Here is a 19,372-nt window from a genome sequence, read left to right on the forward strand (position 1 = left end):
TGGCGAGTTTCTGTATTAAAGGAAGCGTGGTATATTCAGAGTAGCAGTTAATGCAAAGGTAAGTTTTGCTTACCATATACAGTATGTTTTAGATACCATATATTGTCAACATGTTTCTGGTTTGTATGGCAATGAGACTGTCGAAATCCACATTCACAGAACAACACCAGTAATCACATCACCATAACAACGGTGGCCTATATGGTTAGTATGTAATCAGAGACAGGTGTTTCGGCCATCCCATGTAGACACCTCTTTGTAAAATCGCTCTCAGATGTATCACTCATGGATTTTCGTATGTCTTTAGTCTATTAAAATCAAATATCATAAACTGTGGTGCCACAACACTTCAGGAAATCTGGAAAATATGCAGAGACGAGGGAGCTACACTGGATCAGGCTGCATGCTGAATAGAAAATTGCTTAAATAAAAACTCTGTTGTGTACAATTGTTCATCGCCTGAGCCATCATATTGAACATACAGTAGGCGGATGTAATTCATTACCATAATAATTAAATACTTTCCTTATTATGCTTTTCACGTGGGAATTTTGAATTTGTTAGTAAGAAAACTACAGCAGCGGCCAGAACATTTCTTGTACAACTTGATTTTAAGTTGATTAAAAAAAAAATAAAAAATAAAAACTCCTGGATATTTCTTCGTAGTTAGAGTTCTGGAGATACATGATTCCTCAAACTCTACACGCAGTAGGTTATGTAGTAAAAATATGATATACCAATGTGGGGGTGCAGACCAGTTAGGGCACTACTCCACCGTATATATTATGCACATAAATGTTTCATCCTGGTTATTCGACAAACGCAACTAATATATATACAAATCTGAATTACTAGACAATTATAGATCAAAAAGTGGCAATCTCACGAGTACACTACATTAAGGAGTTTGGTTAGAATATTTAAAATTAACAAACGGTATACGAAAAACCTACCTTTAGATAGATTTGAGTTCCATACTTCCAGGTGCAATTCATTTACACAGATTGGACAAAAAGTAATGGCCTTATTGCAACTTCCAACATTTCTATTGGTGGAATACAGGGACTCATTTGTGTATTCTGGCGCTGAATATGAATTTATGAATTCCAGTTTCTTACTAGAAAATCAATAGTTTGAGTAGACATCCGATTAAAATTCAATAGTTTGAGTAGAGTTAAAAATTTAGCACCGTCTACGTGTAGTTTCTTACACAGTGTGTAAGAGACACCTTCTAGATGACACACAGGCAATAATGGATGAACCAAAGCTTTCGTGCACTACATTTCCTATTCCTACGTTGTAAATACAGGGCAAAGAGATATGATAGCTGGACTTATGTTCTCTCTTTCACGTCCTAAGCTAGCTATTAGTGCCGGCATTGCCGGGGACATGTGTATACAATAGTGCCGGAACGGCAATGCCGATGGAAACCCCGGTTATTACTTATGTAGAGGCCTCCAAAATTCATTCATGAAAAGAAATTTATGATATTGATTTCTTGATAACAATTGAAGTAAATCAGTTCAAAATCTACAAGAATTTAAGCCATGTTTAGCATTGTTTGGCCATGCATACAATTATGACTGCTATTATCTTAAGGACATTGCGTGTTTCGGGATAACGACCACAACACTTACTGGATTTTTTAAAATCAATTACTTGGATGGAAGGAAAGGCTGATGACTTACTTGCTTAGCTCCAATTTTGTGAGATCGAGATACGCAACACCCATAAAGTCATCTTGGAGTCCCCAGTCGTAATCGAATACCTGGAATACAAATACAAAAATAATCGTTACAAGTAATAATAATAATACTGTACATTGTTTAAATATGAGTGGATCAGGGATTAATCATAATTTTGTTTTTTATTGTAAACATTATCACGAGTTAAGTTCTGAAGGTAGAACGAAGCGTAATAACCCCCTCTCCCCAAATAACATACCTATTTTGTCTATCATGGTTCTTACAAATTAAAAAGGAAGACTATTAGATGTATCTATCTATCTACATGTGCACTCTCCAGGAAAAGTATGCACTCATATCCAGCATGTTCTTTTACTATATAGCCGTGTTGGACAATTTGCTGATAACGATAACAATAATAATAGAGGAGTCTGCATATGTTACCGAAACTACACTAATTTATGAATTGCTAAAAAATTTTGAGGGTTTTAAGATATGTTATTTAAAAAAAAAAAATCATTCCATGTCCCCAAAGAAATAAGGTTACTGATGGAAAACATTGGAAATTTCTATTTTTTTCCTAAAATGGTTATTAGGCCTATTATTTGATTGGTATTGGAGGAAAAAATGAACAAGAAAGCAGTAATGACATTGGAATTAAAGAGGAATTGGCACAAAGGAGTTTCAAAAAATGTTTGGTTGCTAGTTGTTTGTTTACTTCTTTTTGTTTAGAACAAGACATTTCTTTATGGCAAGCCAATAGGTGTGAGTCATGGTGAAGTCTCGAGGAAAGTATTAATGAGTTGTAATAATTATAGTACTAAAGTCTTGAGTGGATTCTAGGCAAAATAGGTATTGCTTGAAGTGTTAATCTTATACTAGATTACACCGTGTGCGTGGGTTTTCTCGGGATTCTCCCGTTTCCTCCCACTTTCTTCATTCCACCATTTCATTCATTTCTCATAATCACCGTCTCCTTTAGTCTAACCGGCATAACCGTGGGACGTAAAACTCAAAGATTTCAAAGATTTCATTTATGCTAGATTAACAATTAGTAACTGTGGGTCATCAACCGAACCCAATTCGAAATAATAAGAGGCAATTAGAGAGGGTCTCTACTTAAGTCTCAACATTTCATAATTAATATTTCATTAATTACCTATAAAAATAAATGCCCTTAATTATTTACCTCTGAAAGTTAATGAAAGGAATATTTTTTTCGTTTTCTGAAAGTTATATATGTATACACAATCATTTCATTGTTTGACTTGAGTTTAGTGTCCCTTTCAGCACCAAGTCTATACGAGACGTGGATCTATAGCTTTACATTGGATCCGAACTATTAGCTCTCAGCAATCTCGTGTCAAAGGCCCTATCTATATAGCCACGAGGGAGCTCAATTTTTTTATAACAATCCTTGTACTAATGCATAGCAAGTGTGTAGGAATTTATTTTGGGTCCAAAGCTTTTAGGGGTGGGTTCAAATTCAATATGAGGATGAGTTAAAATTTGTAAAATCACTCACTAAAATTAGACTAAATTTACATAAAATTCAGGATTTCGGGGCGCGTATGTTCCTGCTTATCGATCTCATAGTTTGCAACTCAAGTAATAATTCTGCGCACGAGAAAAACATCATAAAATGAAAATGAAATGAAATCTTTAAGTATTGCGTCCCATGGTTATGTCAGTTAGGCTAAAGGAGACAGTAATGATGAGAAATAAATGAAATGGTGGAATGGAGAGTGGGAGGAAGCGGGAGAACCCCGAGGAAACCCATGCACACGGTGTTTGTACACCACAAGGCTCAGTTGGCGTGAGCTGGGATCGAACCAAGGACACCATGTACCAGATGTGAACGCTTTACCATTGAGCCACCGCAGCCCCCCATATAACAAAAAGAATGTTTTACATCGCACCAGACCAACTTAGAGGAACAAGTATTGTCAGCTGCGTTCAGTCGAGAGAATTTTTTTTAATGCTCTCTCTATAGTTAAGCTAACCATTCATTGACATCACTCCAGAAAGAGAGATTTATTATTATGTGTGTATTATGTAAGAAATTTTCAATGGGTTAAGTAGCCTTTTCGAAACTCCCATCGTACAATACAGTTAGTTGTGTGTGATTCTGTTTTATACAATTCTAAGTAGACATGTTTCCTATGTAACGATACACCTTTCTCTTCTAGATAGAACGGAAATCTCTAGTTGTAATTGATTAATATGGGTTTACGCTAATTATGACGTATAGAAAAGTTTCTACGAATGATATTTCTAAAAACTTGATAACAAGAATTCTAGTATTCCGTGTTATCTCCCAAGAAAATTCAAGTTTAAAAATAAATAAAGATTATCGACTTATCGAAGGCTTATCTCTGCAATTACAGTGTAATATATCATGACCTTGATCCTTTGTATGGTGTTAAATAAAAGTTAAGTGAAAATAGGTCAATCAATTAAATATTTTATTTTCATTATTTGTTTGGAATTTAATGTTCTTTATTTACATCGACGCCATATACTCATCCGTGACGTGTAGACTTTAACTTAACATGAGATTCGAATCAGGGCTTTTTAGGGGGTCGCGTCCATGAGATTCGGAGCAGAGGAACAGTGGCAGAAATGGCAGAATTATACCATAATAATGCTTTTAAGCACTCTAACTGTGAAGGAGAATTCAGCATGAATAACGATTTAAAATAATTAGTTGTCATAGCAAAGAATGCGTTCTCGTTCGATTGAAGAAACAAAATTTTGGCGGGAGACTTAAACGAATATGGAAAGGATGTGTTTAAAAAAGAAAAAGTACAGCGTACCAAATGAAGTAGTCTCATACGAATTTTTCGTACAAATTAGTTTAAGAACTTTATTATTATTATTATTATTATTATTATTATTATTATTATTATTATTATTATTAGGAGGAGGAGGAGGAGGAGGAAGGGAATCTGAGCAAGTTTTTTCGCAAATCTTTGGAGGAAAAATGATAAAGTTTGGGGAATTCGCCAGAGGACTTGGAGAGGGTGGGTATCACTGATTCGACTCATATGTACACCATAACTAGGAATCAAAAACTTGGGTCTGGTAGGGGCATTTAATTGTCAATAAGGTTGCCATATGGAACTAAAGGCAAGCAAGCATGGTGACCAGCGTATTTATGTACTTGGGAACACAAATTTGAAACTGATGATTTTTTCATGTGCGTTGTACTATCATCGTTACTTCTAAACCTGTTAATGCACGATTAATAAGATTACCATTACTAGTAAGCAACGTATACTTCCCTAACTAAATGAAAATAAATTAATGCTTACAGGACGCCCAACTCGTTCATTTTTCTGGAGATCCTTGCTGTATCAAGAAGATTTGCTTTTCAGACCTGTTATGTGGAAATCTTGATGGATTATTTTCAAATTAATTTAATCTTGATATTTTGTTCCTATCACCTGACTATAAACCTTTCATTACACTAAACATTCTTTCCATATGCGCATTACTGACTGGTACAGAGATAATATACTGATAATTTTGGAAAGATTTGATGCATCCGCTTTTTCCAAAAACGCACTCCATAAAACCTTTTGACTTATGAGTCCAGGAAATTCAAATCGATTACGTTTTGTGCCATAGACAATACAGTCTAGTAAAAGAAAAAATCACACGCCCAATTTCTTCCGCTATGACACATCTATATCCTTCTTTTCGAATGCATTTATACATTGTCGTCACTATGATACCAATACAATGCATCAATTGCACTACCATATAGGCCTGATGCAACAATGAACGGTATTTTAAATTTTTCAGTTTCTCAATACTATCAGAATAGAACCTTATATAACAATATCTGTTATGATTGGAAAACTTAGTAAGTGAGGATGGGAAATAAAATCAGACGATGGTACGGGTTCTAGATCATTACGGAATTTGATACCTTGTTTTCTATGTCTATATTTACATTGGTTTGCTCCTAATTTTACAGTGGTAAAATAATGCAAACCTACTCGCACATGATATAATCCAATATTGGCTTATATTGCTTATATTCCTTCGGCGATGTATGTCTGTTTCTTAATCCACACGGTTATTTAGGTATAGTACAAATAGTACAATAGGTATAGTATCTTTAGTTAGGTCAGAAGAATTCAAGAGAACTAGGAAGTTTTCATACTGTGAAAAAATGTATTATAAATACAGTGGACCCACGGATTATAAACTTAATCTGTCCCGTAACGTTGGTCGTAGATCGAAATTATTTTTCTCATTGAAATTAATGTAAATATATTTAACCCGTTCTAGCAAGGGAAACATGGTACTGTATGTATTTTTTTTTAATTTTAACTGTTTTTATGTGCTGCAATGTATACAATGAAAGTAATATTATCAGTTTTAAAGACAAATAAGTAACACAAAACAATATGAGAACTTAAACACACAAAAAATGCAAAATAGAAAAATCATATTTTTTAAACATAGAACTTTAATTGATGATGTTTACGGCAATTACAAAAGCACTACTATGCGCGCGGAATTGTCAGTGCGGGTGTGTGTCTGCGTTCATATCCCGAAATATAGTTAGTTTTTTTTATTTATTATTTTTTACAGAGTAAGTGTATCGATTATGAGACCCGTGTATATTATAAGACTCTAGCTTAATGCAGTAAGTAGGTGCTGCAATCGACCAACATAGGTGGAACTTTTATGTCATGAGGTGTGCCCACTTTTGCGACACCATCTTCACAAGTGATCAGTTGGAAGAAGAACTAGCACATATTTTGTGTGCGTAGCAAGTGTGCTTTCCGTTGTCTGTAGATTTAGAAGAGACCTGAAGTGCTAAAGTAAGTGTTTAATTGTTGATGCTTTGCTATTGGATAGCTCTGGCTGTGAAATTATGTGACTCAAAAGCTGAATCTTTCAACACATTGCACTGTTTTGTTCTTCTGTTAGAAGAGATGGAAGCATGTGTTTCTAACATGAGATCCCATACGGGACTTAATATGAGAAGCTAGAGAAGTAGGCTCTTTTATAAGGAACACATTTTGTATAAATCCAAAACCCGTTTAGGAATAAAACGACAGATTACGTTCATGTTTCTAGCATAAGAACATCGAATTTTGAAATATGTGTTATGTAATGTAAAGGAATTTATGTTTATAACCTGGAGGATAAGAAGAAACACTGGACATAAAGCATTAAAAATGTCAGGTGCTACGCTGCATTTAAGAACACAAAAACATTTCCCTGTGAGCATACGTGGACGCACGTAGCTCTAGTATGATTTCTAAAATTTATATAGATGAATGACAGAGTTCATTCTTAAATGGGATGTCTTGCCATTTAAAGATACTGCCACAAATATAGACCTACTCTTTTAGGATAGCAGCGATGATAAATTCTCTCCCCTTCCTCACGAATCGGTTGTTGACTCAATTTCCCTCTGCAACAGTTCTAGTGAAGATACTTACATTGACACAGAAGATACAGGTGACATGACGCCGAATGGTTCTTTTGTATCCGCTTCTACCCGCAGAATTGCAACAAAGAACATGGCCAAAATGCCTACGCTACAATCGGTTGGCACAAGATGGATTTGATGTTGCAGATAATCATTTCATCTGTCCAACATGCCAGACAGAAAAATGATTTTCCAAATTGTCAGTGTCTGTAAAAGTCTCATATTAAGAACTATTTTTATTCTTTTAAAAATCGTATTTTTTTATTTTTATAAAATAAGAGAGAAATGTAGACAAACCTAGTACTTTCAGCATTAAAAAGTACATTAAATACTGAACATTTCCTTATTTTTGGGTATTGATTTCATTCCACATTTTGGAGACAGAGCTAGTCAGAAATAAGGGTCTCATATTCGGTACACTTACCTACATATTTTTGGTCACTACCACATAACCATAGCGTATAAGGGATACCGTGTTACGTGTAAGGGATGAAGTCCTCGGCGAGCATATTGTCCGGGGAAGGGGGAAGGTAGGAAACGATTTGTGACTTGCATGTAACGTACCATCCCGGCATTTGTCTAGTGTGGATAAGGAAAACCCTTGAAAACTTCACTCAGAATAGCTGGCCTGAAAAAGCTGTTACACCTTTTCAACTGAGTGTCTCGACCGGGAATCAAATCCGAAATATTGTTCGTAAACCAAGAGGAAAATTTTTCACAAAACTTATTTGTAAACCGAATAGTTGGCAAACCAAGGAGTTCGTAGGTCGAAAATTCACTGTACACACCGCATTCACAACGAAACTAACCGATCGTCTCATCATTTATTTTCTTACACCTAAAATTAATGTTTATCATATTTGTTCCGGTTAAATTTGACTAAGTTTAAAGCCCAAATTTGATAGAACAAAACTCGGGAACCAAATGCTTACACAATTTAATATTTCATACGACTATTAACTCGTCAATGCCTACCAAGTTAAGTTTGGCCAGGATCGGATAAGTTTCGTCAATTAGAAAATGAAAAATGAAATCTTTGAGCTTTATGTTCCATGTTTTTTTTTTTTTTTTTTAAAATAAGGCCTCCACATTCCCCTGCCGTTGCCAATTACTTTTGGACTTATTATAGGGCAGTCGCAACTTTGCCTCTGCCTTTATTTTCTCTCTTTACTTTTATTTTCGTGTATATCTCTCTCTTTTTCGGCTTTTATTCCTCAGCAGGTTGAGGTGAGGCATATTTTTCTAGCATGGCATCTAATACTTTAAACCATGCCCTTTAATGTACTTTTTTATTATTTTTATTGTTTTCATTATTATTATTATTATTTTCTGGTTCCATTTATGCCGACTAGGCTAAAAGAGACGGCCATGAAAAATAAATAAAATGGCGAAATGAAGAAAGTGAAAGGAAACGGGAGAACCCCGAGAAAACCCACGCACACGGTGTTTGTCCACTACAAAGGTCACATGGCGCGAACTAGGATCAAAAAAATGAAATGAAATCTTTCAGTTTTACGTTCCATGGTTATGCCGGTTAGGCTAAAGGAGACAGTGATGATGAGAAATGAATGAAATGGTGGAATAAAGAAAGTGGGAGGAAACGGGAGATCCTCGAGGAAAGCCATGTTCACAACAATGTTCATGTGCTGGGATCGAACCAGGGACCCCATGCACTAGAGGTGAACACTCTACCACTTCGTGAATTGCGTACGATATACATAGACTATCCTTAGTGATTTTTTTTGTTGTTAAAAAGTAAAATGAAATGAAGGATGTGAAAGGTAGACATTGAAGAACGTAATATGCATAATCAAGCGATTGTAATAACACGTATGGCATTTGTACATGTAAGAAAGAAAGAATGAAAAAAAAGACTTTCATTCTGTTCATGCTTGAATAGAGGTTTTTCCTAGCACATTCTGTATATTTTATAACTTGTAAAACAATAAATTGTTGTATGATGGCTCAAGACATTTCGATATACAGTAGTTTCCTCGCATAATTAAAAAAAAGACGTTGTTTGATTACAATAGCAAATAAAAACAAGCATAGCTATATTGTCACAAGCGCACACACACACCACACAATAAGGAAAAAAAATAAAAAAAAGATATGATATAAAAATATACTTTAGCCAACTTATTTTTTTTTTTACTCATTCAGAATAGACTAACATCCATACCTTTTTCTCCAAGCAGTATCCAGGAAGGGAAAAGCAAATGTTCACTCTCAGAAGAAACTTTTCAAACAAAGAGGAATTCACTGAAAAGTCACTTGATTTCGTTTAAAGTATTTTTTTTTTCCGAATCTTACAACGACGGTTGCAACTGCACCTTCTTACATTTAAACGATTAATCTCTCTATCTTCTGAGGCTTGCAAAATTTCTTTTCTTGCGTCAAATCAACGCGAATAGATGGACAGATGCCATATGGTTTGCTTGTAAGAGCAGGAAGATATTACGTGATTTCAGCCATATGGAAAAACAATGCTATTAATATACACCCATCATCCACTTTTCTAACATAAGCCAGTTATCATCGCAGAAATACACAAACATGAAAGAGCATCTTTCTTTCAAGTGGTTTTGTTTCATGCGAATGTAGCGTTCGTTGTATTGGTGCCAACAATAATAAGAATGGAGATTTTGGGCGTCCTTACCATACTGTAGGTATATATTTATACTAGTAAAAATTGCAGAAACAACGTATGAACAATTTTCATGCGAATAACATACCACATAGCCAGCTGTACCAATTCAAACAAGGAGTTAGAGAAAAATGTAGGCCTAGTGTACGTAAATGAATCATATGCTAAAAGAACCATATGATTTATTTCTGTTATACTAACCTCATTTATGTTACTAATAATTTTTGGCAAAAGGCGACATGTATATACAATACACGTCAAATAAAATCTGACACACATTCAGACAAGGACGCCCGCAGGATTTTATTTCCAAAGGGGTGGAAGGATAAAGACTTACATACAAGCGCAGGCGACATACAACGTTTATTTACCGTATGCGTGCACATAATACTTAATGTAAAACAACAATTATACTTACGCACAGTATAACTATTATCTGCAGTAAGTACACTACAGTACTATAATATTTAGTATAAACCTATTAAATAATACAGCTTACTAAGTAAGCAAATCTAATATGCTTTGATATGTATTTCGAAGAACTAAACCCTGTTTGAAAATCCAGAAATATGCAAATGCTTTCTTCATTGACCCATCCTGCGGACAGCCATGTGTACAGCAATCTTCTTACAAATTTGTTCCCGTTCAATGTTCTTTACTGTAAACGGAACGTATTTCATTTTTGTTCCACTCTTTAATCAATGCTCCATTAAAGCCTCCTTCGTGACTTCCTCCTAGTCTAAGGCTACTTTTAGACGGAAACATTTCTCGTAGGAGATGTGCTGCCAAAAATCTCGTATAGTATACTATGGCATCAAAAGTATATGGTGCTTTTACACGGCAGCATTTTGTTATGCCTCTTGTCGTGACGTAGCAAACAAATCACTGGAGAAGAGCGCAATTATGGCTCCGAAACTAAAAACAGAAATTTCAGCCGCTATTTCTTCTAAAGCCCTTTGTCGCATATGCTTATTATGATACAAAGGACTTTCAGCTTTGTACAAACAAGGATGCACCTCATATTTTTCAATCAGCATAATAACAGCATTCCTATTTCAACTCATCTTTCTTTACTACAATCCAATTTCCCACACAAAACAAAGAGCATGGATATTTGGCACAAAATCTTTCGCTTCCTTTTAACATACCACGGCGCTGCAATCGAACCAGAAATGCTGGGGAAAATGCTACGAATTAGAACAGGTTTTATCGATAAGAAATGCCATGGGATATGCCATGGCATGTTAAATGTTATAGCATTTGCTACTTTACACGGTAGAATATCGCTGATACGATTTTTGCTATGAGAAATGCTACGATAAATGCTTACGTCTAACACTAGCCTAATAGCCGCTGGTCTAGTGTTAAGCTCAGTGTTGTCACAGTCCTAGCCCTGGAGTGGGCTGAGAAATAGTACCAAATTGAAATAAAAAGGGCTGAATTCATTATTTTATACCAGCGTAATACATGACTTGATAACACGAAACTAAAAGAGGTAAAAGTCTAGAACACTCGCCCTTTCTTCCAAGAGTCCAAATTAAGAAAGTGCTCTTTTTTTTTTTAATACTTTTTATAAACATTCAAATAGGAAGGTTCTGAACAACCTGGGAAGTAGATGAAACTTTTCTCGCACGTAGGAAGCATAACAGAGGCCGCAAATTAAAAGGGAAAGCAGTTATTTTTTTCAATATGTATTGTAGGGAAACCAATTGCACCAATACGTCAATGTATTTTTTTCGAGTTATTATCGTTTAGGTGTACAATCTCTGCAACGACACAAATTGTAGACTTACTTGAACACACGCTTCTTCTTCAGAATATTCAACATCTGATTCCACGCGTGTATGTGTTTCTTTTCTTTTCTTTCTTTCTTTCTTTTTCTTTTTAAGATTTCAAACTAAAATTTCCACCAAACTGTTTCTTTCTCGTCTCCTTCATGCGCGGCGCGGAAGCGCCCATCTAGCGCTATTTGTTTCCCAGTATAGTTCGAATTAGAATTTTTCACACAAAGTTTGTAGCGTTATGCGGTGCAACGTCACAGAATGCATGCTCAACAACATTTTTTTTTTGGAATCCAACACACAGTATGAGTAACGTGAGATGTAGGAAAAGTCTTACTGACATTTTCATCGGCGCAAATCTCTCTTCAAAATTGGGGGGACGGGTAAGACGTTCCCATTTACTTTATATATATATATATATATATATATATATATATATATATATATATATATATATATATATATATATATATATTTGGTCTAGGAATTAATTCGTGCGGGTGGACAAGAGATGGCGCAACGAACGGAGCGCCCCACAGTTCCGTGTATCCACACATGTGTTGCAAACCCCTGTCATCGCGTATCGTTCGTAGTATAGGGCAGTGGATTAAAGCGTCAACAACACCAGTTTGTAGTTAAGTGAACATGGCGCAATTTGTGCCTGATAAAGTGTTTTTGCGGGGTGTCCTGCTGCATTACTTTAACATGCAGAAAAGTGCGACTGAAAGTCATCGTATTTTGGTGGAAGTGTATGGTGACCATGCTCTAGCTGAGCGAACGTGTCAGAAGTGGTTTGCACGGTTTAGAAGTGGTGATTTCGGCTTGGCAGACCAAGACCGAGCTGGACAGCCAAAAAAATTTCAAGACGAAGAATTGACAGCATTGCTCGAGCAGGATTCGTGTCAAACGCAGGAACAACTTGCAGCAGCATTAGGCGTTGATCAAACAACAGTCTCCAAACGCTTGAAAGCCATGGGAATGATTCAAAAGATGTCACATTGGGTTCCACATGAATTGAAAGACAGAGACGTTGAAAGACGAAAAATCATTTGCGAATTGCTGCTTCAACGACAGAGCAGAAAGGGGTTTCTGCATCGAATTATTACGGGTGATGAGAAGTGGATCCATTACGAGAACCCTAAACGAAAAAAGGCCTGGGTGAAACCAGGTGAACCAGGTCCATCACAACCAAAACGTGATATTCACTGTGCAAAGGTTATGCTGTGCATATGGTGGGATATGAAAGGTGTGGTGTACTATGAGCTGCTGCAACCGGGTGAAACTATGAATGGAGAACGTTATCGACGACAATTAATGCGTTTGAAGCAAGCTCTGGCCAGAACACGACCAGAATGGGAGAACAGACATGATAAACTTATTGTTCAACATGATAACGCTCACCCACATGTCGCAAAACCGGTCAAAACCTATTTAGAAAATGTCGAATGGGAAGTTTTACTCCACCCGTCGTATTCACCAGACGTTGCTCCTTCGGACTACTACTTGTTCGATTGCATGAACAACGATTTGATTGGACAGCGGTTTACTTCTTCAGAAGATATCGAAACATGGGTCTCTGACTGGATCGCTTCCAAGGATGAGGACTTCTTTCGCCACGGAATCCGTACATTGCCTGACAGATGGGCGAAAGTGGTGGCTAGCGATGGACAATATTTTTCTTAAGGTATTTATGTATTTTGTGTTTGTACTACAGCTTCAATGTGTGCGTACCAACCGCACGAATTAATTCCTAGACCAAATATATATATATATATATACGAGGGTAAGTCAACTGAAAACCATAAAAGTAGAAATAAAAATCCGCATATGGCGCCAGTGAGCTGTAAGTTGGCATGCCTGTTTACGATAGTATGCCGGATGTCTCCTAGGTGGCAGCAGCCGGTAGATGCACAAACACCGGCGCAACAACAGTTCCAAAATGGCAGCCCCACTAGCCACATGCACCAGCGAGGAGCAGCGTTCTGTGATTCGGTTTTTGCGAAGTGAAGGTGTGAAACCGATTGACATTTTTAGGCGAATGAGGGTTCAGTATGGAGATGTGTGTTTGTCACAGCCACAAATCTATGAATGGTGCCGGAAATTTGCAAATGGTGTTACGTCTGTGGCCGATGCTCCACGTCCCGGCCAGGCTCGTTGCAGCCGTTGAAGCCATCGTTTTGGAAAACCGCCGTGTGACAATAGACGAAATTGCAGCATGTGTACACATGAGTCATGGATCGGCACATCATATTGTGAATGATGTTCTCCAGTTTCATAAGGTGTCTGCAAGATGGGTGCCCCGACAACTGACGCCTGAACTGAAACAGCGACATGTTGATGCGTGCGAAGACCTTTTGTGGCGTGCTGAACGTGACTGTAATGCCTTCCTGTCACGAATCGTCACTGGTGATGAAACATGGATGCATTGCCATCAGCCTGAAACAAAGCGAGCGAGCAAGGAGTGGCACCACTCCTAATCACCGAAACCCAAAAAGTTTCGGACACAGCCGTCTGCAAGGAAGGTTATGATGACCCTCTTTTGGGACGAAAAGGGCATCATCTTGGAACACTATACGCCACGAGGAACCTCTGTGACGAGTGCTACGTATTCGGACCTCCTAAAAAATCATCTCCGGCCTGCCATCAAAACGAAACTACGTGGATTGCTGTCAGCCGGTGTGCTGCTGCAACACGACAATGCACGGCCCCATATGGCGCGTGCAACGGTTGCGACCATCACAGACCTGAAATTTGAATGCCTCCCACATATCCCTTACTCGCCAGACCTCGCACCGAGCGATTTCCATCTGTTTGGTCCGCTCAAAGAAGCAATGGGCGGCAGGAAGTTCCACTCCGATGAAGAGATACGCAACGCGGTGCACGAGTGGTTGCGCCGTCGCCCAAAAGGCTTTTTCTGCAGGTATTCAGGCTCTTCCGAAGCGCTGGCGGACTTGCATTGAACGAGGAGGGGACTATGTTGAAAAGTGATTTACTTCTGTACCCTGTGTGACCAATAAATAATATTTTAAAAAATAATTATGGTTTTCATTTGACTCCTCCTCGTATATATATATATATATTTGGTCTAGGAATTAATTCGTGCGGGTGGACAAGAGATGGCGCAACGAACGGAGCGTCCCACAGTTCCGTGTATCCACACATGTGTTGCAAACCAATGTCATCGCGTATCGTTCGTAGTATAGGGCAGTGGATTAAAGCGTCAACAACACCAGTTTGTAGTTAAGTGAACATGGCGCAATTTGTGCCTGATAAAGTGTTTTTGCGGGGTGTCCTGCTGCATTATTTTAACATGCAGAAAAGTGCGACTGAAAGTCATCGTATTTTGGTGGAAGTGTATGGTGACCATGCTCTAGCTGAGCGAACGTGTCAGAAGTGGTTTGCACGGTTTAGAAGTGGTGATTTCGGCTTGGCAGACCAAGACCGAGCTGGACAGCCAAAAAAATTTCAAGACGAAGAATTGACAGCATTGCTCGAGCAGGATTCGTGTCAAACGCAGGAACAACTTGCAGCAGCATTAGGCGTTGATCAAACAACAGTCTCCAAACGCTTGAAAGCCATGGGAATGATTCAAAAGATGTTACATTGGGTTCCACATGAATTGAAAGACAGAGACGTTGAAAGACGAAAAACCATTTGCGAATTGCTGCTTCAACGACAGAGCAGAAAGGGGTTTCTGCATCGAATTATTACGGGTGATGAGAAGTGGATCCATTATGAGAACCCTAAACGAAAAAAGGCCTGGGTGAAACCAGGTGAACCAGGTCCATCACAACCAAAACGAGATATTCACTGTGCAAAGGTTATGCTGTGCATATGGTGGGATATGAAAGGTGTGGTGTACTATGAGCTGCTGCAACCGGGTGAAACTATGAATGGAGAACGTTATCGACGACAATTAATGCGTTTGAAGCAAGCTCTGGCCAGAACACGACCAGAATGGGAGAACAGACATGATAAACTTATTGTTCAACATGATAACGCTCGCCCACATGTCGCAAAACCGGTCAAAACCTATTTTGAAAATGTCGGATGGGAAGTTTTACCCCACCCGCCGTATTCACCAGACGTTGCTCCTTCGGACTACTACTTGTTCGATTGCATGAACAACGATTTGATTGGACAGCGGTTTACTTCTTCAGAAGATATCGAAACATGGGTCTCTGACTGGATCGCTTCCAAGGATGAGGACTTCTTTCGCCACGGAATCCGTACATTGCCTGACAGATGGGCGAAAGTGGTGGCTAGCGATGGACAATATTTTTCTTAAGGTATTTATGTATTTTGTGTTTGTACTACAGCTTCAATGTGTGCGTACCAACCGCACGAATTAATTCCTAGACCAAATATATATATATATATATATATATATATATATATATATATATATATATATATATATATATAAGCGATGTTCAAAATATTTATGAAGTTAAAAACAATGCTGTGAAGGATCAGGGGAGCAGAATTGTCTTCAGTGGCGTATTTAGGAGGCTATCGGGCTCAAGCTCCCCCCTAAATAAATTTGTCATGTTTTCTTATTCCACGAACAACAATAATCCTTCCTACCTTTTCTAAGAATGTCATTGACTTTACATTTTCTTATGGTCTTTGTTCAGAAATAATACTGTATTTGTCAAATTTCATTCTATGTAAGAACTGCGTCCTTAATTGTTCTTTCTTTCATCCTTTCTAATTTTCTGTTTCTTTTTCTTGACGTTACTACTTTCATTTCGCCTGTCATACTTTATCGACCGTTGTCAGTTGTGATTCAAGTTGGCCATCATCAGTAAGACCAAAACTAAGGAATTGATCAGGAAATTGGTGTTCCACACTAACTTGCGCGGATATCAACATGATAGGACTTTAGGACTTTAGTTATTATAACAAAGGAAAAATTATATAGTTATTTTTAAAAGAATGAAATGTTTGAATTAAAGAAAATCAAAACGGGGGAATAATTAGCCCGGGAAATTAGGAAGGCCAAGAGGATGCTTCTTTTTTCTTGTATGAATAAAATAAAAGGTTAGATTCACTACTAAATTTTTGTATCATATCATATAGGATTTATCGATCTGCAATTCTTGCAATTATAACTTCAATTTATGCATAAATTAAAATATATTTAATTCTCAAACTCAGGTGGGCACTTGCCCACTTCCTTCCTTGTGTTGGGCATAGCCTCTGGAAACAAAATCCTAAATACGCCATTGGTTGTCTTCAACATTGGAAGGTGGACATATTTGAGGCTTATTATAGAGAAGGTAGATTAAACTCATATTACGGTAGATGAATCTGATCAACTGTTGTAGAGTATATTATATATTAGGCATCCTTTAGTAGATTAAGTAGTAGTACATATCAGTATTACAAATCTCTGCCGTGAACACATTCTGAAATCTGAATACATGCATATTTATAATTCGTATGTTTCTAATTAGGCATCTACAAAAATCCACGTTAAAATTGTTTTATAAAAATATAATAATATAAATAATGACTTCCCAAGAACTATGAAGAAATAATATCAATTATGTATGACGTAACAATGCTCTTTGAGCAAAATGATTATAATCTCAAAAACATTACAGGAATCGTTACAGAAATCTGACGCATGTCACTCTTCACTTAACAGATGTAACCTTAAGATTCTGGAGAAAAATATTCCATCAATTGAATTATTTTCTTTGCTTACGAAACATCCTCTCTCAAAAGAAAAATTGGGACACACGGAAATACGTAGCAACAAACCATGGTTCGAACTAGCAGAGAAGAGAAAACAGGCAAAATTACGTTGGCTACAAAATCCGAATGAAATAACTACACAAAATTTCGTAGAAATAAGACGGAAACCTTCCAAAACTCTTAGAACAAAGAAACGCTAAAATTTTAAAAGCTAAAACATAGGAACTTGAAGATAATAGTAAAAATAAAACAATTGGGACATGTATAAAGGGGTCAACGAATTTAAGAAAGTCCATCAACCTCGTGCTCATATTGAAGAAAGCTGATGGAACAGTTCTTACTGATACAGATAGCATTTTAAATATATGGAAAGATTTCTTTGACGATTTGCTTAACACGCAGCCAAAAACTAATGTGTGTGGAGAAAAGAAGATACACACCGCAGAACTGCATATTTCAGAACCCAACCGAATAGAAGTAGAACTCGCTATAAAGAAATTAAAGAAACACAAATCTCCGGGTGGAAACGAAATTCCGGCTGAGTTAAATTTAGCTGGAGGCAAAAAATTGTGGAACAAGATACACAAACTCATTCTCCTTATCTACAACAAGGAAGAATTGCCACAAGAGTGGAAAGAATTAATCATTGTTCCAATCCACAAGAAAGGCGACAAAACTGACTGTAATAGTTATGGAAGCATCTCTCTTCTGTCAACATCCTATAAAATCCTTTCAAATATTCTATTAGCAAGATTGACCCCATACGCAGATGAAATTATTGGAGATTTAGACGAAATCGATCAACTATCGACCAAATATTTACCATTCGCCAAATACTCGAAAACAAGTGGGGATACAGTAGCCTGGTACATCAACTATTTATTGATTTTACAAAGGCTTACAACTCGGTTAGGAGAGAAACATTGTACAACGTTCTTACAGAACTTGGAATACCGAGAAAGCTAATTAGATCAATTAAGGAATATTTAAATGAATCCCAAAGTAAAGCCCGGGTAGGAAAATTTTTGGCCACGAGCTTTCACGTCAAGAATGGCCTGAAACAAGGAAATGCGTTGTCGCCATTATTATAGCAACCAGGGCCTAGAGCTGAACGGTGTTCACCAGGTTATGCGTACGCTGATGATGTAAATTTAATAGGAGATGATAGGAGAAAAATAGAAAAAAATGCAAAGGTCTTATTAAACGCTTGCATGGACATGGGTTTAGAAGTAAATGAAGAGAAAACTAAATACATGGAAGTGCGTGGGACCGTAATACGGTAAATTATGGATGCGTTAAAATATTAAATAATATCTTTGATAAAGTGGATACTTTCAAATATCTAGGATCAATATTAACAGACGAAAATCATATTCACGAAGAAATTAAATGTCGACTAAAACAGGGAATTCATGTTATTATTCAGTTCAAAATCTCTTGTCGTCGTGAATTCTGTCAAGGAATTTCAAGCTTAAAATATAAAATGATAATCATCTGTTCTGTGTGGTTTCGAAACATGGTCGCTTACTGAGTGAAGAGCACAGACAAAGTATTTGAGAACAAGATCCCGAGAGAAATATTCGGACCCAAGAGGAACGGGAATGGGGAATGGCGGAAACTTCATAACGAGGAACTACGTAAATTATACGGGTTACCAAACATTGTTAGGGTCATCAAGTCTAGGAGGCTTAGGTGGGCAGGACATGTAGCCAGGATGGAAGAAAGTAGGGACGCTTTCAAGGTGTTAGCGGTAAGATCAATCGGAAAACGACCATTAGGAAGAGCTAGGCGCAGATGGAAAGACAATATTAAGATGGATCTCGCAGAGATAGGAATACAAAGTAGAAACTAGATTTACTTGGGTAAGGATAGAAGTCAGTGGAAAGCTTTTGTGAACGCGGCATTGAACCTCCGGGTTCCATAGGCTATCGAGTTAGTTAGCTTACGAAGCATGAGTAAATGCCTAGGCTGATACTACAAATAAATTAAATGCGCATTTACTGAAAAGATGAGTTCTACTGACATTGGATAGTCTATATACTCTTCGTGTACTAGGGCCTAGGGGAGAGAATGAGATGAGATTTCATATCAGGTTACGCCA

The 19,372-nt window shown here is 37.3% G+C and overlaps 1 protein-coding gene across 3 annotated transcripts in view; it reads right to left on the reverse strand.

The window, feature by feature from the left end:
• Mctp (multiple C2 domain and transmembrane region protein) overlaps positions 1-19,372 on the reverse strand; it is a 955,910-nt gene that overhangs the window by 277,248 nt on the left and 659,290 nt on the right. For all 3 annotated transcript variants that reach the window (XR_014129216.1, XM_081746500.1, XM_081746491.1), the window contains exon 7: positions 1,689-1,768. Coding sequence is in view for 2 of the 3 variants with exons in the window: in XM_081746500.1 (XP_081602626.1) it covers positions 1,689-1,768 (80 nt within the window). In the remaining variant the exon portion in view is untranslated. The remainder of the gene's footprint in view (positions 1-1,688; positions 1,769-19,372) is intronic.

Source organism: Thermobia domestica, chromosome 2, assembly GCF_964235325.1.
Source record: "Thermobia domestica chromosome 2, izTheDome1.hap1.1, whole genome shotgun sequence".
Lineage (NCBI taxonomy): Eukaryota > Metazoa > Arthropoda > Insecta > Zygentoma > Lepismatidae > Thermobia > Thermobia domestica.